The 21,631-nt window shown below is 43.0% G+C and overlaps 2 protein-coding genes across 3 annotated transcripts in view; both read left to right on the top strand.

The window, feature by feature from the left end:
* The first annotated feature begins 9,026 nt into the window (after positions 1 to 9,026).
* The window catches only part of LOC6594930 (opioid-binding protein/cell adhesion molecule), a 116,589-nt gene continuing 103,984 nt past the window's right edge, over positions 9,027 to 21,631 (top strand). Inside the window, exon 1 of the mRNA XM_002019991.2 lies at positions 9,027 to 9,060. The gene's annotated coding sequence lies outside the window, so the exon portion shown is untranslated. The remainder of the gene's footprint in view (positions 9,061 to 21,631) is intronic.
* On the top strand, positions 13,217 to 14,568 carry LOC6594927. Of its 2 annotated transcripts, none has more exons than XM_026995477.1 (4): positions 13,217 to 13,413; positions 13,891 to 14,070; positions 14,140 to 14,333; positions 14,436 to 14,568. In XM_026995477.1, the coding sequence occupies exons 2-4, from the start codon at positions 13,924 to 13,926 to the stop codon at positions 14,503 to 14,505; spliced, it is 411 nt and encodes a 136-aa protein (XP_026851278.1). In that variant the 5' UTR covers positions 13,217 to 13,413; positions 13,891 to 13,923; the 3' UTR covers positions 14,506 to 14,568. The 2 variants fall into 2 exon arrangements, with proteins under 2 accessions (XP_026851278.1, XP_002020024.2); XM_002019988.2 differs by lacking the exon at positions 13,217 to 13,413 and adding an exon at positions 13,771 to 13,805.

Below are 21,631 nucleotides of genomic sequence, written 5' to 3'. Positions count from 1 at the left end.
TGTGTAGCACTATATCTTATATCTTTCGTGGAAACATTCCGTCTGACAGGGTATCTAAAACTTCGTCACTTTAACATATTTTTCCTTTCTTTAATATCATCGTATTACTCTCTTTTTTAGCCATCCTTGAGACTTCTGCCAATAGAAATTCTGGGTTTCTGGTTTTTGTTGTTTTTTTGTTTGGTTTATTTATCCAAGGCGGGTGGCATGGAGGTCTATGGATGTGTGCGTTTTGTCGGGTTATCAGCGCTCGCATAAATCTTTTATCAACCAGTCGCAGCTGTGCGCCTGTGCTGGTGGCATGAGGGAGCTGACTCTTGTTGCTCCTTTTGCTGCTGAAGCGGCAGCTGCCTAATGAATACGCACAAAGTTGCTAATGAAGCAGGGAAGCCATGGGAAGATCTGGAGATGGGGAGAAGTTTTTGGCCATACGCATATGAATATATACATACCGAAAAAGCAAGCCAAGGAATGATAAAGATGGGAAAGACTAAGGCCCCCTGGTCTTATGGCTGATCTCATGCATATGCGACAGATAGAATAATTATACACTTGGGCATGGAATGGTTCTAGGTTGGGAAATGGCGATGAGATTAAGGCTGAGACTGGTAGCAGAGTCTGGGCTTAAAAATGGAGATGGCAGCTGAGTCTGGGATTGAGAATGGAGATAGAGTTCAGACCTGAGACCAAGTCTGAGGCGTGGCTATAACAACTTTCTCATGAATCTCTGGGGAGGGGCTCTGCCCATAAGAAATGCTAATGTGATAAGTCTGAAGATAAATTAAATACAAGTGCGAGAATATATGTAAAAGTAAATTAGTTTAGAGCCTAAACAATACCCAACTGAGAAGTAAGACAAATAAAAGAGGCTGTAACCTTGTAAAGATTATTTGTAAAATTAGTTTGAGTAACTTTTAAAGATGAATAAATTATCTGTAAAGATATGTGCTGATTTAAGGAGTATCTTAAATGTTACCAAAACGCACAACCAAAGTACAAACATCACAGTCAAGGACTTCCTTACATTACCGCAATTCCTATTAAATCCTTTGACTTTTGATAAGCAAAACCGAGAATATGAGCAAAAAGTTAATTTAATTAAGAGCCATTCGATTTGTATAAGTTTTGTGCTTATGCAACTCAATCATTCGTTGTTGTTTGTTTTCAATTTTGTTCCTTTTCTGTTCTTTTTTTGTTGTGAAAGTTTGTGCAACGATTACCCACAGTGCAGCCGAAAAAAAAGGTAGAAAGAGGAACAAAAATAAGAGAAGGAAATGCTTATTGTGGTCGTTACAGGCATTGCGGGTCCTGGAGAGGGGCGGGCGGCAGCTAATGGTAAATAACGATAAATAGAAGAAGAGAAAAAAAGTAGTAGAAAATTGCTTTGGCCAAAGGCAAAGTCAATGAGGCAATCCGCAGTCTGCAGTCTGCAGTCCGGAGACCGAAAGCTTAGTCCGAGACCTGGTTCGAGCAGGAGAGCACTTCACGGCACTGGGTACTGGCTGATGGCTGCTGGCTGCTGGCTGCCTCATTGGTAGCTACAACAAAAGCAAATTCTAGTGTGCTTAAAGCGTAAAATTGTTTGTTATAAAATTCAATTGCAGTTTTTGTTGTTTCTTCTGCTGCCCGATGCTGCCTGATGCTGCTCTTGGCCAAATGCAATCGGCTGACCAAGAGGAAACTTTGCAAGTCGAGAGTTGACTACTTTTGTCTTGCGCCGTGATTTGCCCAAGTATAAACTATAAGTTTCCCCATCGCGGGCCGGGGCCAAAGAGTTCTCTGCATATCTTGTTGGCAATTTCAGAAAATCAGAAATTCAGTACAAAAGAGAAATAAACAAAACGCAAATTGTTGGCTGAAACACGAGATTTAATCGGAGAAAACTTAGAACGAAGCATTGAAGGAAGCATTTTTTTCTGCCTCAGTGCTGCACAGCGACATATGTTATACAATTTTCTGTGGAAATGGTTGTGTTTTCCATCAGCGAGTCATGTGGCATATTACGTTTTATGGTGACGACTTTGTGGTGGCTGTGAGGCATGAGGGGCAGAAGGTGATTGTGGCAGAATCAGAAGCAAAGGCAGAAGCACGCAACCACCCGCTGCCTGTTGAAGTCATAAAAAGTGCGTAGCCGGCAACAGGTTGCCAGGGGCGGTGGTTATATAAAGCACTCCTTTGTCACAGCTACGGCGAACCGAAGAGTCTCAGTCCTTACAGCTGTGCTCACACGATACGTTTTCCCCCGATCATTTATGAGCAAAGGAAAAAAACCGGATGGCACATGTACTTAAAGATGCTAGTGAGATGTGAATGTTTGTTGTATGATAGAGCAAGATACATAGAAAAAATTGCACCTGTGCAATAGCTATCGTGTAAGAGCAGCTTTACCTAATCAACAGCTACATAGGTCTATGCCTTTGGCTCTTGCTCGCGTCGATGTCTCTTTCCAGAGCGTGCTCTGTGCTCTCCTCGTTGGTTAACAAATTGCGCATATCAAATTTGCGGAATTGTCTCTCATAGCCTGCTCCCTGAGTGCTCCTGAAAATGTAGCTAAGCCTCGACAAACTAATAGATTCCGTTGCCTTGACGGGTCTCATGTCTCTCTCTCTCTCGCTTTCTCTCTGTGGCTCCGTGTGGAAGTCAGTTTATGGGCAAAGTGTTTGGTAATGGCTGCAAATGGTAGGCGTTGCCAAAGACTGTCAGCTAATGCCACATTTCTGCGCTCCTTGTCTGTATGTGAGCGTACATACAGACACGTTTGTATGTTTATGTATATTTTTACAAGCGCTTTGCGTGACAGGAGACGGGAGTCCTACATTTACATATCAGCGCCATTAGAGCCGCCATATTAATGATTTTATAGTGTAATAACGCGTTATCACGCCGTCACTCACACACATAGACGCTGTGTCAGGGCCACCACCATAGATATGGCTAATTCATTTGTTTCTATTTTCCCCGTTTTCCACTGGTTTTTCCTTGTCTTTTGTTTCGATTTTTGATTGAGTTGTTCTCCCATAATTCATGAGGACAAACCATTCAAGCGCGTCTAAAATGCAAAAATGATATTGATATGGATTGCAATAATGTTGGCAGAGCGTGGTTTTTAATAGGACATGTAGAATGGGGGGTATGCTAAGAGGATATGTGGACCGAGGCTGGCGGTTTTTGGCGAGGGAATATGCGGGCGTCTATGCATTAATAAACATTTGATTTGTGATTTGTTGCGCTGCATTATGCAAATGTGTGTCGCGCATAAATTGTATAAATTATTTCGCTGTCTGCTGACTTAATTAAATGTTTAAAATTTTCGGAAAACCAACGAAAAAATCCAGCACACCAAACACGCAAAGGAAAAAAGATTGAAATTTTGTTGTCCAACCGTAAAGGGAATAAATGAATGACAATTAATGAGTTTAATGAATGGTTCGGCCCGTCAGCGGCTCAAAAGTGACAAAATTCAATAAATCAATATGAACACAAAGTTTATTTCTGAATATATTATGAATACGGTGGTAAAAGTGTTGCCCACCTTTGGCAGGGTCTGAGAACCCGTTCACCCGGTCATCGCTGGTAATGATAGACTCGGGCAGCTGGGGCATGTTGCACGTCTAAATTTATAAAGTAAACAGGAAATTAAGCTAATGATTTCTTCGTTTACCTTTATATAGATTACTGGGCAGCATTAAAAGGTTAATTGATGATGGGGTGTGCGAGATTGGAAGCATTTTATTCCTCGAATTTGTATTGTCAAAGAAACCATAAATCTTAATGGATTTTACAAGGAAGTCACGTCTGTTAAGGGTACTTTTTTCAAGATAATAATATTTTGAATAAACTTGTTGTTGAATAAAAGGGTAACTCTGTCGAATTTGCGCGAAAAGAGTGCATCCTTCGCATACGATAATGCCAATTCCAAGACCTGGCAATACTCGTAATTTTTGGTGAAGGACTCAGTCTTTTAGCAGCCGAAGGTCACGCAATGTATCATATCAAGCGCCATTTTGGACCGGTGGTCGACACGCACACATTCAAAGCCGACCACCGTTCTACAATTGTATTTCCTATGCACATGAGATAGGGCTGTGCCGACCGCTGTTTTAAACGAACCACTTAAATGGTTAATCACATACAAATGTACCTAATGTAGCTGTTACAGATCCAGTTGAGAGAGCGGCACTGTGTTGTGGCATGAAGGCTGATGTCGAGACGGTATGTACTTGTACAAGCTAACCTTCCATTCATGCCACACACTCGTCCCTACTTATGAGTATCATCGGGAGCGCTGTTGCTGCCTTTTGCTGCTCCACTTTTCACCCGTGGTTGTGGCACAGCGGCAGCGGCACTGGAACTGGCACTGTGCTGTTCTCTGCCGTTGCCAGGCTACAGCTGTGCCTGGGTCTGGTTTGCTGCCTAATTCCTTTTGGCTCTATTCACTCGAGTCCGCTAATTGCTATAACTTCCACTCTTCAGGTCCGTTCCATCCGTCTGGATATCTGTCTTTCCGTTGGTCCTTCTGTCCTCTCGTCCGTCTGTCTGCTTTTCTCTGGGTATAGTACGTTGATTGCGTTGAAATAAATGAGTTTTCATGCTAACCGAGCAAAAGTTGTGCCAATTATAATGCCTGGGTTCCTCGGCTATCGCGTCTGGTGCTTACGGTGGAAAAGTTTCGGCTTTTGTCTAATTTATATAATGCCATTGCCATTTAGCATAAGAACCAAATGAATTGCTTTACAAATTGAATGGGAATTTGCGTCCTCATTATGATCATCATTCAACATCATTCAAAATATGGCAACAGGGGGGGAAAAAAAAGAAAAAAAAAAAAACCGAGTAGAATGCACAAAATTCCATAACCTAAAACCAGAAAATATCAGGGGGGTCGCAGGGCGCACAATCTCTTCTTGCAACCTGATGCGTTGCGTACATTTTGTGTGCCGCGATTTTAGCATTTGTGAAATCAGTAGTTGCAGATGAGGATGAGTTGAGTCGAGCGTCGGGTTTCGGGGGAAACATTATTACGAAACATTTCTCGCTTTTAATCAGAATCTCCGACTGCCACGATGATAAATGTTGCCCTGGCAGCGGCCACCAACAGAAGGTGGAATCAACAGAGAACCAGGTCGGGGTCGAGGCAAGGAAATATTCATAATTCAATGCTTAAACCGCAATTCATGTTCTCGTTTTTTTTTCCGGTGCTTCTTCTGGTGTGCTACGACCCTCCCCCCCCCGCCTGCCAGTTTTAGCCAGTTTTTGCTTCGCATTAATATCGTTCTGCAGTTGGCGCCGCTGCAGCGTCAGATTTACCTGAGAGGTAAACCCTAAAAACGCTTTTGCATTTTCATAAATGTTTGGCTTTTGGCTGAAAATATACCCCCCACGCTGGGAAGGTTCGCACTCCCTTCTGAGCAGTTTCCCTACTCAGTTCGCCCCTTGACAGACCCCAGTTGATCTGCATATTTTACTCGACCTCTGGGCCCAGGCCTCAACGTTGTTTTTATACCCGGTACTATGCTATGGTATGTTGTGTTTAAGTAGAGATTGCCAAAAAAGTCCGAAGGTAGAAATATTTTCTTGCACGGAAGCAGGTAGATTAAAGGATGCACTGCTGACTCCATCAAAAGTTAGATGCCGAAAACTATAATCCTACGATACTTATGGAAATTCAGCACTCCTTAGATCAGTTCTTTCAATTTTAAGCTTCTTTCAAACTCCATTCTTGATAGGGAAAAGGCTTAAAAACTACCCAAACTCAACCCAATCTCATCATTATTACATACATCACTCCTCCTGCAGTCATTTCTCTTCCAGCGCTATTTGTTTGAAGAATAACCTATGCTATCTATAGCATTAAAGAAAGAAGACTTCGCGCTAATCCTGATAATCCTGAACTCATTCCAATAGATTTCCAAGGTGTCCGATAGCCCATACAAATCAGCCTTGTTCTTGTTTTGGCCGGGCTCAAACCACCTCCAAATTCAACTCCTCCTTCACATCCAGCATCAACCATCGTTCAATGTGGCCGCTGTTGCTGTTGCGGTTGATTCACTTTTATGCAATAAAATTGAAATTAATTTTTAGTGATTGCGGATGCGGTGTTTCAGCTTCTGTTGCTGCTGTCTCATGCTACTGTTCCTGCCACAGCCGCTGCTCCTGCCTCTGTTCCTTCCGCAGTCCCCTCCGTTTCAGCCACAGCCTCTGCTTTTGCTCCCATTCTTGCCCCAGCCGCTTCTCTGCCTCCGTTCCTGCCACAGCATTTACCTCTGCTACAGCGGTTTTGACACTGCACTGTTGCGGCCTCTGATTGAATTGTAAATTTTCTTGGCCCACCATACGAGCAGGACAGGGTGTGAGCCGGGCGTGGGGAAATACCGACTCATGCATATTCATTCAATCACTTGTATTGTTGGCCCATTATAAATTGATAAAAATAATAATGCTGTTGAAAATTTTCCGCTTTTGTCATTTTTAGGCCGCACTTGTCGTCGATAGCAATTAAAACAGACGTCCGACCAGGCCAAATAGCCATCAGGTAATTAAATTTTCGTTTATTTATTTAGTTTTCATATCAATTATTACACTCAACAATTTGTTTGTCGATAATAAAGAGGCCTTCGCTTAATATTTATTCCAAATTAAATGGAGTTTTGTTCGTGGCTTAAATTTACCAAAAATACTATATACTCATAAATGGGGATATATGTACATATGTATGTATAGTACATACATATCCGTGTGTCATTCATGTTGTGTGTGTGTTTCTGACAAATGCGATGGTGACTACCTGACAGCAGGGGATGGATATTAACGTGCTGCTATATTAAGTGTATAGAAATCCATCTCTGGGCCTGTGTTCAAAAGTGAATTTTCGTGTCAATGTCTCGTTTGTCATTTAGCTAAACCGCACACCGCAGCGCACCGTCACCCCTCCTACATACATATATGTATGTTCATAATATAGAGTTGTCAGTTTACAGGAAAATATCATTAGGCGTACACTCACGCTCAAAATAATATTCATGCATTTAACATGAAAGGCCGAAAAATCGACGATGACGCTCATAATTGAATGATGAACTTGGTCAATCATCTCTCTGTCTCTCTCTGCCCGTCGTCTCATTATCGAAGGCAGACAATACATTTTAAGTGGCCCCAAGGACAATGTGGCCCCGGACATTGAGCCTAATTTTTCCACAATTAACTCAATTAGCCAGCCACAAAACTTGGCCGCAAAGCATTTCCCTTGGTCAATAGTTTCTACACAGCAAGAAATAAGTATATAATAAGTCTTTAATGATTAAAGATCTTAGCCGAAAGTAAAAAAATAAGTAAAAATTCCATTTAATATTATGAATCGTTCATGGACTAATTTGGAGGAAGTATTTGAGAGGTTTTTTTCCAGTGTACTTTTGAGCGTGTATCCTCAGGGCTAATAAATGGCGTCTGGTTTAGCCAGCATCTTTTGGACATTTGCCATTATTCATGGCCAGGAAATTGAAATGTGTGTTATGAGGCCTTCGCCACCCAAAAAACTAAAGCCACTTCAGGTTGAGGTCCACTTTCAGTTGGCCAAAAATAAATTCGGTCAAAAGTGTCGTTTATCTTCGAAAAGTGGCTGCCCTTCACCTCTTTTTAGTGGCGAAGGCAAAGAGTTTTCAGCTTTAATTAAAGACAGCTGTTGTATCCTTAGTTATCGCTGAACTTTGACCAAGTTTTCTTCAACCCATTGTTTGCACTTTGGACCCAAAGAAGGGGGCATTTCTCCGTGACATTTTCTCCTCAATTGTTGAAGATGTTTTTGAGCTGTTTTTTCTGCTAATTGAAAGCGTTTGATAATGAAATTTAATTATGATTATCGTTAGGTCTTTGATCTAATTTCGATTCCGGAAATAGATCCCTTCCTCGTCTCAAAGATAAATGGATAAATCCGGAAACTAATACCATAAGATTGTTTAAATTGTTTGTGCCATGAAGTGAAGAATAAACCAATATTTGACCAAAATGCACTTAAGAGCATATGAAAATTTTAATTTTCCTGCACATTTTGCAGCAGTAAATTCTCCTCTCATTTTTCCAGCAATTAGTTAAATCTATGCAAATATTATGCCCTTGGACAACAGCCAATCCATCCATCAATCATTCAATGAATCAATCAATCAGTTTGGGGTGGCAGACAATTTTGGTCAAACACAAACAAGGACGAAAAACGTTGCCAAAGTGCAATTAAGGTCGAAAGCTCAAGAGTCGCTTTTGGACCATTTGAAAGTGGAGTCCAATTACGCTACCGGGGGGAAAAAAACAATGAGAGAGAGAGAGACAATGTGTACTCAAATTTGCAATTCTATGAAATGCGATCCACTCCGAAAAAAGCAAAAACAATGAAGAGAGCGAATGAAATAGTAATGAAGAGTGAAGGCTATGGTTTCAAGGGAAATAACAGCTGTGGGTTGTTTAAACGCTAGAGGGTAATAACAAGTGTTACAGTGATGATAGTGAGAATAGACACGAGAACTAATTAAACGATTCATTGTAATCATTTTAAGATTATTTATTAGTTATGCTAAGAATTTTAATAGTTAGAAAGGAAGGTACTTCCGCCCTTTTTCGTGCAGCGAACTTTCAAAACAAATGTAGAAAAAAAGCCCATGCGCATCGCTAAGAGGCATTGCGTCATTTGGATAACTGCATCTTCAGATCTGAGTGAGAGAGAGAGAGAGAGAGAGGCAATGAATGAACAGTTTATGCAAGGTATATTTATAAAAGGTCACTACACCACTCGTAAGAATACCTCACCCTTTCTTACTACATACTTTATGTACATCGGAACTCTTAAGCCCCGCTCCTCCCCACGAGTAGGTCGTTAATCAATTCAAAAGTGCAGCTGAAGACGGATCGGATCCAGAGCGTCGTTAGTGTTGTTTTAGTGGCGCAATTTATAATTCCCGACAATCTCTTTAATTAAGCGCAAAAGGAAAACTGCAAACATTTTCTTCACCTTGCTTTTCGCACTGGAAAACTAATGTCAAATGTCAGCTGCTATTATTTCTGTGGCACCTCGGGGTAACTATTAACCATATTTCACATTTATTTTCTTCCTGTGGTACATTTTTTCACGAGCGTTTCTTGTTGGGCTCCCTCCCCCTCCCCCACTTCCTCTCCCGTCCTCCCTTGCTCACCTTCCAATGGGTTTGTGTATGTTTTTTATATTTTTTTACAGTTTTCCACTTGATTTAGTACGCCGCAATGTTTTTATTAGTTGCGAAATATTTGCAGCTCTCTTTCTCATGCTCTTTACTTTTTCCGTTGTTTGCTATTTGCTGTTTTCTATGGTTTTTGTTGTTGCTTTTGGTCGCTCTTTGTCGCTATTGCGTTCTTTCTCCTTCTTTTGTCGCTGATGTTTCTCCCCCTTTCATTGGTAATGTTCCCGTTTGTCGTTTGTGGTGCAATTAGTTGTTGTTTTCTTGCTGTTTATTTGGAGGGCTCTCTTCTTCTGCCTCTCTTTTCCCCTTTTTGAACTTAAGCTAACGGTTAATACTCGTACTCTTTCTTGTGCTGGTCGCTCTAATTGAGCCTGGCATTTTGTCCATTAATCAAATTGGATTCCACCATTCGCTCTCTGCGACCATTTAACATCATCTCTTTCTGTCTTTCTGTCTCTCTTTGTCTGCCTTTGTGGATCTTCCTGTTGCTCTCATAATTCCCTCGGTCTGTTCTATCTGTATGTATCTGCATGTCTGAAGAGAGAGAGTCTGAGCGGAGAGTTGGCACTTAATTAAAAGATTACTTGTGAAAACTTTTTGGCAGAAAACTTAATATTAGCAGAGAGCGAGAGGGGGTGGCAGTGAGTGGGCGAAGCGCAATGTTTACTTAAGAACTTTAAATAAATAAAAGGAAATTGCAAAGCAAACACATTTGGGTACAAACACTCATACAACACACACACACCACACTCTCTATTCTCTCTTACTTTCTCCCACTCTCTTACATTGTCGACAAAATGGCAAACGTTGAACTTTGATGATTTATAGCCCTTAAAGTGGGCTACCAAGGGGTAGAAGGCAATGGAGTACACGGTGCCTGAAGAGCATGAAGAGCATTCTTTGTAGCCACTCAAACACATACACTTACACTCAAACTAAACTCACAGTTAGCTACACTCTGCTACAGAGTTTCACATTTAATTTACTACGTGTCAGGCATACGCTTGCAGCTTGACAAATACGAACACAGCAAAATGGAGCAGAGAGTGCGGGAGGGAGTGCAAAAAGAAAACTAGAAAAATCAGATAGAGAGAAAGAGAAAAACATTGCATTCACACAAAAGTTGAGTAGGTAAAGATCCCCCACTAAGCCCCGATCCCACAAGGGAATGGATATTACCTCAGTCCTCTCCCCCTCTTGTGACTCTATTTGAAGGCTTTGATTATATTTAGAGACAGAGGCTGAGACTGAGGTTGAGCCGCAAATTATGGTAAACATAAACAAGCTTTGGCTCTCTCTCGCTTCCGCCTTCCACTTTTAATGTACTTTTATTTTATGTACTCGCAAAAGTTATACACACTCCACTCTCTCCACTCCACTCGCTGTAGTCCTTTCCCTCCATGTCCGTCTTGTTCTCGGTCCTGGGGCTTTGGATAAACACAAATTTCCAAAGTTTAATTTAACGTTAATAACGTTATTTGTAATTTTTATGCCGTTCCCATTTCCTTATGTTTCCTACTTTTTAATATGTTGTGTCGCGTATGATATGAAAAAAGTGGGAGAGAGAGAGATGAGAGCTTCTGTGTCGAAGTTTTGGATACCCTGCAATTTTGTAGCCACCCATCGGATTGTCTATAAATAATTGTAAGCTAATTTGGAAAAGTTAAAAAGAATGATGGTAAACTAAAAAAAGACTGGAATATTTTGTGTTAAGCACTTGGCTAACGACCAATCCATGTCCAAATCCATGTCCAATCGAAAGTAGACTTTGGGGAAAGTTGAAACTAAGAAAACGCTAAGGCGAGACGGCTCGACTCGTCTCAAAGTCAAAGCACCCTCTCCTCAGGGTATCCTTTGAGTAATATAAAAAATTATGCATATTCCAGGAGTTTTTGGCTGGCATTCAACTTTGAACTCAAAGGCACTCACTCCCACACATGTATTTAATTATCAAGTTTACTTTTTGTGAGTGTGCATGAGGCTTTTGTAGATTTAATTGGTTTTTTGATAAAAGTCAGCTTAGCATGCTAATTAATGTGGCTTTGACTTTGAATGCATGCATTTGCCTGGGATATGGGATATGGGATATAGAGTAATGCTCAAGGTGGAATGGGGGTTAACTTCTATCCGATTCTGCCTTCTGTTCAGCTCTAATCGGATACGGCGGACACAGTGTGGACCCAGGGGGGGACATGGAGCTACAAACAACGACAAAACAACGGAAAAGTGTACAAATATTTTGCAGCTTTCAAACACAAACATAAGGGGAAAAGTTTTCTTTGGCTACATTCTCAGACCCCGTGCCACACCACGTTGCCCCCGTTCCCCGCTCCCTGTTACCCGTTCCACTTCTGCCTCCACTACTTGCAGCACAACTTAAATAAATAAATTGTTTGGTTGCATCAAGGATATACGTATACGCAGTGTGGCAGCATGTCAACACAATAAATGCGAATGAAAATTGCAGCAAAAGTTTTCCTATTTTTGGCACACGATTCTCCCGGGCGGGTGGCGTTGGGGGGGCGGAGAAGTGGGATGTTAGGCGGGGTATCTTGTAATGTGCAAAAAATAAGACCCCCGTGTCCAAGTTGCAAGCAGTAACAGCAACAGCAACAGCAACAGCAACTCGAGAGCGCAGCAACTGGAAAATAATTAAATTCCTAGAAGCAAGTTATAGACCTCAAGACTTTTTGCTCCTTCGGCATTCGGTTCGGTGGGTTGTGTCTTATGGCTCTAATTTCATGCAAAATGTTCTTCGTGCCGTACCCGTACCCACACCCACACCCACTCTCTCTCTCTTTCTGTTGATGCCACTAAAAGTTATGCCCCCAACTTATTGCCGCTTTCCGCATGGCTTTTGTTTCCTTGGGCCTTGTGTGTGGCGTTGCATCGTTCTTGTGTTGTGTTGTGTGGTGTGGTGCAGTGTTTGCTTTTCTTACGGCTTGTCAGTGGCTCAGTGGCTCAGTGGAGCACTGCTGGGAATCATTTCGTTCCTGCCACTGATGCTGCTCTTCCTGCCGTTTTCCCTGCTTTTGCTGGTGCTGCAGTTTTCTTGTCCATAGCGGAAGGAAATGAGCAAAAATGACAAAGTTAACGGATGTGCACAAAGCACAACGCACTCTTACTCACACTTACTGCCCCTTGTACTCGTCGTCGTCCTTCCCTCTCCTTGGCTTTCCTGTCGTCCTGTTCCTGGGGTTCCTGGGCTTGCTCTCTGCTTTCCTGTCCCGTTCGGTGCCGCTCCTTTGTGCCAGCCCCAATGCACTTGCATCCAGGATCCAGGATATGTGTGCGGAAAGTACAAAATTTTACATGCATTTGATTTATGTTTCTCTGGTTCTGTTTCAGGTTCTGTTTCTGTTGCTGCCTCTGCCACACCACCATCCATGTCATTGGTTCAAGTCCCATGCCACAGAGCCACACGCCTCCCCATGCTCTTGGTGGCAAGTAAGCAAATCATAGCCTACATTTCCGCTGTTGTTTATTTGGGTACACTTCTCTTTCTTTCTCTCCATCTTTGGGGGAGCTCTCTCTGGGGACTGCACTTCACTTCACATCCCTGGATTACTCGCAAGTCGAAAAGTTTTTTGTCTTTTCCCAACAAAACACGAAAAGTCGCTGTGTTTGGTTAAGTATTGAAGTGCAATATTTATGGCTTTAGGGAGGATATACCTCCTCTGTGAGGAACCCATCCCAATTATCAGACTGTTGTGATTGAGTGGAAGTCAATGTGGAAAAAGGTAGTTGTTGAGATAAAGAACCCACTAAGAATATGTTTTTTTTTAAAGAGGAAAAACTATTAATAATATAAACAGATAACCATGAAACCTATAAAAAGTTGAAGAGTTAAGAATACAGAATGAAATATTTAAACACCGAGGGGTAACGAAACAGGAAAAAACAGCAGAAAAGTATCCTTTGAAACAAATGAAATTATATTTACAATCCTTCTATTTTGTTGATTCACATTTTGAAAATTTTCATTTATCAGCAGCGTATCCCCATTTTCAAACCTTTTCCCAACCCAAACCCAAACCCGAACCCCAACCCATTTCTGTGGCTTGTTCTAGCTTGCGTCTCCTGGCCATCCCGTGTCAACAGGCAATTATCATAAAAGCCTGGGGTGGGGCATGGGCACCGGAGTCTTGCTACAGCTCTGGGATCCTAGTGGTACAACTAGGGTACTCCAAAAGGGGCCCGTTCGCCCGGTCAGGTACACAGAGCGACAATTACGAGTATGCTAAATGCTTTGCCACTGAAAAATGTGGCTTTAAATTGCATGAAATCATCGCCACATTCCGACAGTAATGAAATTAGTCCAAACAAAAGCAGCAACCGAAGGGCAACGACTTCTATCGCTATCGAGGCCAATTAGATTAGGGGAACCAAAACATAACAAAACGAGGAAAAATAAAAGAAAAACCCTTCGCACAGAGAGCAATAAAATGTTACTACCAAGTGGACCCTTTTACCCCATTTTCTCATTTTCATTTCCAGACGAAACATTTTTTTGTTTTTAGTGTCAAGGAGTTGTGCAAATTTTTTGTAAATATGTTTAAGTGTACCATTCGTTTGGTCAACCTGGTGATGCAGCTCTTTACAGTGGTAACTCTGATGGGGGGACTCGATACAGACACACAGATTATCCTTGAAATGCCTTTCCCTTCTGCCATGTTTCTTTCTTTTACAGACTGTGGAGATTGTAGCACTGGTCTACTTAATAATGCTGTTGTATTCGCAATGTATCCTAGGCGGCGAGTACTATCTGTCCGTGATTTTCTCCGTCTACTCTCTGCCAGTCATCACTGTTCAGTCTGTGGTCTTTGTCCTGTGTCGTTTGTGCTGCTTTACCGTAGGGCTCGATCCAATTGTGCGTATATCTAGGAGGCCACCCTGGCCTCGTGCTCCATGGACACCTACTGAATGGCCTGTTTTACAGGCGATGACGTTTAATCTGGCCAGCGGCATGGTGTGCATCGGCAGCAGCCTGACCATGCTCGTGGCCATGATTTTTCACTGTGGCAACGAGTACCAGTACATGTTCTTTTTGGCCGGAGGATTCGGCCTTCTGGCCGGGATTCTGCATTTGGTGAATGCCTTGATCTGCAACAAATACATGCCCCGCAAGGAATGGTACGGGTATTTATTTGACAGGCGTCGAGTGCATTCTTGACCCATTGATTGACTAAACGGTTAAATATTTATGTGGTATGCCTTCCCCCTCTGCCCCCCCAGGACCTACACGAAACCCTCGAAACAAGGCAGAAAAAGGATGGAAGAATCAATTTTGTATTTGGTACCGTGATGACTGTAAAATGCTATGGGGAATAAGTGGAAAAATTGTGAAAAAGTATACATGCAGATTGAGTTTTGGCAAATAAATTGAATGTGTATGATTTCATTTTATTTGTAATCAAAATCTGGGAAAAAATGGCCTAAAATATGAGTGGTTTTCTCTTATAAATATAACAGGGTCATAGAAGAGTCTTGGATATTGTATTAAAGAAAGAATTGTGGAATGGAGGATATACATACTTACTGAAAGTGTGCCAGAGGTACAGTCCTCGAATAATTGTATTATTCTCTTAATATTGATCAAATGAATACTGTTTAAAAAGTGTATAAATTTCAAGTTAAACTGATTAGGGTATAAGCAGGCTTAAATTTAAACTGATTTGAGTGTCCATTCAATCTGATTGAAGCTAAAGACAACTTTAATCAACTTGAATGTTTTTGGATGCCCCCGAGCTCTCTCTTCTATTGTTCAATGCTTAAAGACTAAACAAAAACAGTTTGAGTATACAGCCAAGCCCAGTGCCGTGCCATACCAACCCCATTTCCACTTACATTTCCAATACCAAGCCCATTCTCATCCCCATCCCCGTCCCCATCCCCATCCCCTATTCAACACTGGGTTCTATCGTTCTTTGTGCCGATTGTTTGTTATTGTTACTTATTATCGGTTCTCATTGCGTGGGGAGGGACGTCGTGGAAGGAGGAGTGGAGTGGAGACCGTCTGGCCAGCGGCTATAATCAATATAATATTTGGCGACCTTTGCGTGTTAATGGCTTAAATGCTTAAGAGCCGACTGTCGACAGCATTCACAATTTCATGTGAGAAATGCTTTTGGGCTTCGGGGCTGCCTTTCTTTTGCGCAGCTAGAAATCGATAAATTGCTTTTTGACAATCATCAAAGCAAGCAAAAGCTGCTTATAAGTACCACTCGGTATACTTGGATAATGAAAATGGATATGTGCACATACATACTCGTACGTATACATATATGTATGTATGTATGTGTACGTATTGAGGACTCACACTTCAATCAATGCCGGAGAGTGACAAACAGGGAATTCTATTCGCGATGTGCAACGTGCATATTCATAAGCATAAAAGATTTCCATATTGCGAGATGGCAATCAAAAGGATAGACAGGACAGACAGACAGTCGGGAGGAGCTCCCTACTCATCAGATGAAATCAGATGTGTGGCATGCAACTGCTGTCATGTAAGTCTTTGAGTTGATGCTGTGGATGATTCAGATGATGTTGCAACTGTCAGTCAATTGCTGCCGCTGCCGCTACTGCTACTCATCCTGCTGTTGCCACTGATGATGTATGCAAAACTAGCTGCCAGGCAATACAGTGATTCAAATATCTATATGCATGCATGCATATGTGCCGCCAATCCAATGGGATTGCTGTCGCACTCATTTGATGACTTTGATGCGACCGGGAAAAGCGCATAATGTGTTATAGCGATACAGCAGTAGCTCTCTACTTTGAAAAAGATTTGATGGCAGAGAGAACGTAGCGAAGCCATTTTCCACAATTAATTAAATACTTGCCGGCTTGATTAATTGCTCTTCTACTCTCTACCTGAGTGATTGCAGCCACTTGGTGGCTTAATTGGAGAGCTTCCAGTGTCATAAATGGGCAAGCAGAACGGCTTGACAGCGATTTCTAGGAGACTTATCAAGGAAATAACAGAACATGCGTCATTTGTCTGAGAGGGGGTGGCAGCCCTGACAGGGAGAAAATGGAGAATAGCAACAACAACAATGGCAGTTCACAAATGTAAAAATATTTGGCACTCTAAAGTGCAGCCAGAAAAATGCGATAAACGTTGAAGAGCCATTTACTAGGAGTGCCAGACGAAAGGAGGAGGAGGAGGTATAGTACCAACAAAACATGGACGAAGTATACAGACCCTAGCGATACCTGCTTTTCGAATTTGCTTAGTGAATGAACTGAATTTTTTTGGTTTAGTTCTTACTAGAAACTTTTATTGTGAAGTTTTCTCCTTTAAGCTTAGGCATCCGATGGCATGATACATATATTCTCTAGCTGTACAGATAAAGGGTATACAAAAAGAGTAACAGAAACAACAACAGTCAAGCGCGTGTCTGTTGAAAAATGGCGGCAAAAGCTGGCAAACGAAGCCGAAACACAGACAGACAAGACAGTCATACGTCGCGTCGCCGGTGCAAACAAAGAGTCCGGAGCTCCGACTGATGAGGCAGGCAATCGGAATGAAACCCAAGCACTAGAAGTGTCGTCAGAGAAAGAGAAATGGCAAGAGAACGGGTGGATAGTGGCAGCGAAAGGGGGGGGCGGAGAGGTGGAGTGACTGACATTGAGCTTCAGAGTAGAAGTAGGGAGCAGCACAGCGCGTTGGCTGGCGTTGACGACAATTGCACAATTCATAATAGCTAACATGGCACTGCCACACAGAGGCACACACACACACACACTGAGATAGAAGCCCATCCACACATGAGAGCGCTGGAGAGAGTAGGAGCTTCCATTAAACATCGCCATTAAACAGCAGAAACTGTTGCACACTCCAACGAAGGTACACTGGAAGAGAAGGTAGAAGAATATTAACTTGTTAACGCTTAGACGAGCATCTCCCACATAAATACATAGTCGAAAAAGTGCTGCTTGAGGTCCCTCACATGGCTCATACGAAAATGTAATCTGAAGAGACTTCAGCAGCGTGCATACCAATCGTAAAGTGCATACTCGGGATACTCAAAGGTCTATTGAGTGAATAGTCATCAAGTCGGAAGTGGAGGAAAAAGATCTTCTTGAAGATTTAGCTTGAGCTTATAGATGAGGTAATGACTGTAATCTTGTGCTTTAATTATACAAATAACGGTTGAGGTTGAGAGGTGAATGCTGGGAAAGAGTGCCTTTGAGTGCATCCCAATTAATCCTTTCCGCGCCTTGCCGTGAATGTCAGTCAAAGAAAATCCAATTAGCTAATGAAGATGGGAAATCTGACGTGGTTCTTCCTTAAACAAGCCACATTTTCATTTCCTCAGTGTAGAGGCTGGCTGTATGCTGTTTACCATTTGAGATGCACTGGAATGGCATGCCATGGAATGGGATGGAATGGGATGGGCATCGGGCACTTGTTTATTCCGTTCACTGTTCAGCAACACTTTCACTAATATGCGACTGCCGACTGTCGAGTGCCTAGTGTCTGCCTGGAGATTGCAAATTGCATTCTTCATGGAGTGAAAGAGCAACCAGTGGCAGTGGCAGGGCCAAGAGTCAGGAACGAGTCCAAAGCCCAGGGAAACACACACACTCCTGCACCCATTCGTTTCGGGCCGAGTGCCGTAAATGATTGCGGTAATAAGCATTATGCACAGACTGGCATGTACGTCAGTCTGTCAGTCCGTCAGCCCATACACTCTGACAGGCCTTCCAACTCGCTCTCGTCAGCGTCAAATTAGGTTAGACTCTGGACATTAGTTGTCTGTCCTTTTCTCGGATCGCATCGCATCGCATCGCATCGCCTTTGACCGCCAGCCCTGTGACAGGAACTCAACTATTTTCTTTGATGGCAGCACGGACTGCTAGTCGGACGGACGGACTAGTCGTTTTGATTAAAATCGTAAATTGCTTTGGTCAGCGAAAGGTAAATAAATTGAAAGGAGGATTATCTTTGTTTGCATTCCAGATGTTGCTCGTTTTTCCGCTTTGATGTAAAGGCGGACGGACCCCTTTCGAGCAGTGGTGGCTGGCTGGCTAACTGGTCCAAGATTAAGAAAGCCAATGAGCTGTCGAACATAAAGAATCCCGAAAGCACTCAACCAAGTGTGTCTAATGTGTCCTTAAAGGGTTCAGAGGACGGAGGTTGGGAGGCTGCGCCTTTTATGATGACTGATATCGGTGGCCTTCAGAGGAGTGTTTGCAGTCCTCATAAATAGAGCAATTGGCCGAGGGAAAAGTTATAATTAATAAGGGGAGCAGCCACTCTCTGCGTTCCCCATGCTGCTCTCCTGCTTTCATTCTGTCTGTAATTGCTGGAAATTAGTTAAGTAAAGTTGGCAACACAACAATTGGCACCCCTTCCGACGTCGAGGCGGGGGGGCAGAGGAGTGGCCTCGGGCCAGGTCAGCGCTTGGCCAGCAAATAAAAAGGCCATAAAAGGGTCGTAAAAAGGGAGCATTAAAACCGAGAGAGAGCCAGTAGCGACAGCAGTAGCAACAGCAGGGAACAACTCAAATATTAGCTTAAATGCAATGCACATTAAATTACTCGTAGCAACAATAAAACGTACGAATAAAACAGATTTTCTGCTAGTAAAACAATAAAAAGAGAAACAACATTGACGGGCACAGCAGGCGATGGAAATGGAAATGGAAAAGGCAAAGGCCCTACTGCCTAAATCATCGCCAAACTGGATATCCCGTCGTACTCGTATATGTGGGGAAATGGGGGAAGGAACCATCCACAAATTGAGCAAAGATGAGTTTTTAATTCGATTTCAGAGCAGGAAGAAGAAAATGGGGGAAAGGACCCCGATGGAGGGACGTGCAGATTGTGCACGTGTTGGTGTTGGGGTTCGCCGTTGGTCCCTTCCAATAAGTCGATGGTCCCAATGTCAGGGAAATATGTCTGAGTAAATTTAGAAGCAACGAAATTGTCAAGTGGCACGCGTTGAAATATGATAGCGGCAAATGCAAGAAATTCTCGTACAAAATTGTATTTCACAGAGCCAGAGAGAGAGAGAGAGAAGAGAGGGAGAGAGAAAAGAGAGAGTGAGAGACAAGTGGCATCATAAACATATCGCCGGCCGGCCTCCGGTTTCGGCCTCGTCCTCATTTTGAATTCTTGGGCTCTATGTCCGGGTCCCGGGTCCTGCTCCTGGTCCCTGTCCCATGTCCAAAATTCAATTTAATAAAAAGGGAAAACTGGTAAAGGAGAGAGTGAGGAAAAAGGACAGGCAAAACGGTCGACTGGCGACTCAAACCGATATACACACACATAAGATTGTCCTTTACGGTATACCCTGTAGATGGGGCATTATGGGATACAAAGGATACACAAGCAATTGCTGTTTAGGAATATTAATTGAGCCGTAGTCTAGAGCTTTGTTTATAGTTCAATCTGAGGTCTTTATGAGAAGAAAAGACATTTTAAATCTATGTATAATTATTTCCACTTTACAAAAACTCTAATCGTCTAAAAACCTAAAAGTATCTGGTTATAGGGTATTCGTAAGTGGTATGTTTCGGCTGTAAATTTCTTTCTTGAGTTCTTTCTTTTTTTGGCAGAGGCTCAGCAGTGGGGCAGCGACTTGTTTATGCCAAGAGTGCCACTTACTGTGGCTTACCCTGCCTGCAGCGCGAATGAAGAAAATTTTCAAGTTTTTTTTTTCATCTTTTGGCTACGGTTATGGCTACGACTACGTCTACGGCTGCGGCTTGCGCCACGACAACGACAACGACTCCGGCTACATCAGCGTTTAAGGCTACGGCTACGGCTACTTCTACGGCTACGTTTTGTGCTGTGTTATTTTGCTGAAAAAGTTTAGTTAACAACATTTTGGGGCGCTGAACCGGGTGGCTTTTTAGATTCGGGGGCCCCTCTTCTCGGACCTGTACCCCGAGACAGGCGGCCGCACAATGACGTTAATATTGTTCGTGATGGAGCCCCGAAATGGAGACAACAAAGTCATCATCATCAGGATGATGTCGAGATGCGAATGAGGTTGAGACGTGTGCCGGAATATGAGAGAAACTCTTAATTAAATTCCAAGTTCATTTATAATAAACGTCCGGGCTGGCCGCAGAGATCTGCAGGGGAATCTCTTGAGTCGCCCAGCTGGAGGAACTTTCACAGCGACACATGTTCCAGGACACCATTTCTTTTTTTTTTTCGTGCAACACACACATGTGTTTTGGGCTTGGGTTGGGATCTGGATTAGGGTTTGGGTTTTTGGGTAGTGTGTGGTTGATTGCATGGCGATAAAGTTTTATAATTGTTTCATTTCCCCGGATTTAAATTGCAAATATGAGTCTTGTGTCTTTTGACGGGGCGACCGGGGGCCCAACACTAAATTATGCCGAATGGCAAACACGCGTCGTCGACCCCCGAAAAGACTCACTTCATTACCGGGAGGAGACCTCCGCTCTGTGTACCGATGCCCAGAACCCAACCCACTGCCCTGCCGTCGCACAGTAGATTTAACCTAATTAAGAATGTTCAACAGGACACAAGGCAGCCAGCCGGGCTTCGAATACAAATGAAATGTCGGGTGGAAGGGTGCCGGTGCCAGTGCCACTGCCAGTGCCAGTGCCAGTGCCAGGAGTGGGGCAAATGGGTGGCACACACTGGTGCACGACGGATGGGGGGCGTAAGGAGCGTGCTTGCGTGGGATCTAAGCACCCCGACAGGCTGCGCAAAATGAATGAGCTGCCGAGCAAATCTGCTGTCGTGTTTCTGCTTTTCAGCCAAAAGGTTGGGACTGCAGGGGCTACATTGCCATTTCGATACCCTTTTTCTTAAGGGTATTATGACTTGGAACAGATGTTTGTCGTGAAGAAAAGACATTTGTGGCACTGAAATGTATAAATAATGAAACAAACGTCTTCGAGTGTAGCTGAAATCTTTCAGGACCTGTCCAAAGACTTACAAAGCTCCAAATATCCAAACCAGTAAATTCCAAAGCATCTGCAAAGAGTATCTAAAGCTTCGGAACCTCGATCCTAACCTTTCCGTTTTGGCTGCTGGCAAGATGAATGTTAATTCTATTTAAGCGCATACACAGATACGCACAAACACACACACAGAGGGAGATAGAGGGAAAGAGAGAGAGGATTACGCACAAACACAGATACAAATACATAGAAACTCCTACAAGCTGCTGCTGCTGTTGCTGCCTTTGGCATTCAAAGTCAGAAAGATTGTCAACGTTTTCATTTTAATTCAAACAAATGTTACTAATGTTGTCATTGTTGTTGTTGGCGCCCTAGCAGCTGTGGGCGGGGCGGGGCGGAGTGGCTCTGCTGCTGCTTGTTGAATATTTTATCGTTTGACTTGACGCCTTGGCAACACTTGGCTACCATCATTTCACCCGCCAAAAATCCTTTCTCGTCACTCGCTAATGGGCTTAGGGTCCACGGGCCCAGAGC

Source organism: Drosophila persimilis, unplaced genomic scaffold (assembly GCF_003286085.1).
Source record: "Drosophila persimilis strain 14011-0111.01,24,50 unplaced genomic scaffold, DperRS2 tig00000000-arrow-pilon, whole genome shotgun sequence".
Taxonomy (NCBI): domain Eukaryota; kingdom Metazoa; phylum Arthropoda; class Insecta; order Diptera; family Drosophilidae; genus Drosophila; species Drosophila persimilis.
Note: the sequence above shows the minus strand (reverse complement) of the source record. Positions and strands in the feature narration are given on the sequence as shown.

Bases quoted from the DNA above. Each gene is read 5' to 3' on its own strand.
- LOC6594927 (XM_002019988.2), top strand. The intron at 14,071-14,139 runs GTGCGTATATCT...CCTGTTTTACAG, and splicing joins CCGTAGGGCTCGATCCAATT to GCGATGACGTTTAATCTGGC. The intron at 14,334-14,435 runs GTACGGGTATTT...CTGCCCCCCCAG, and splicing joins TACATGCCCCGCAAGGAATG to GACCTACACGAAACCCTCGA.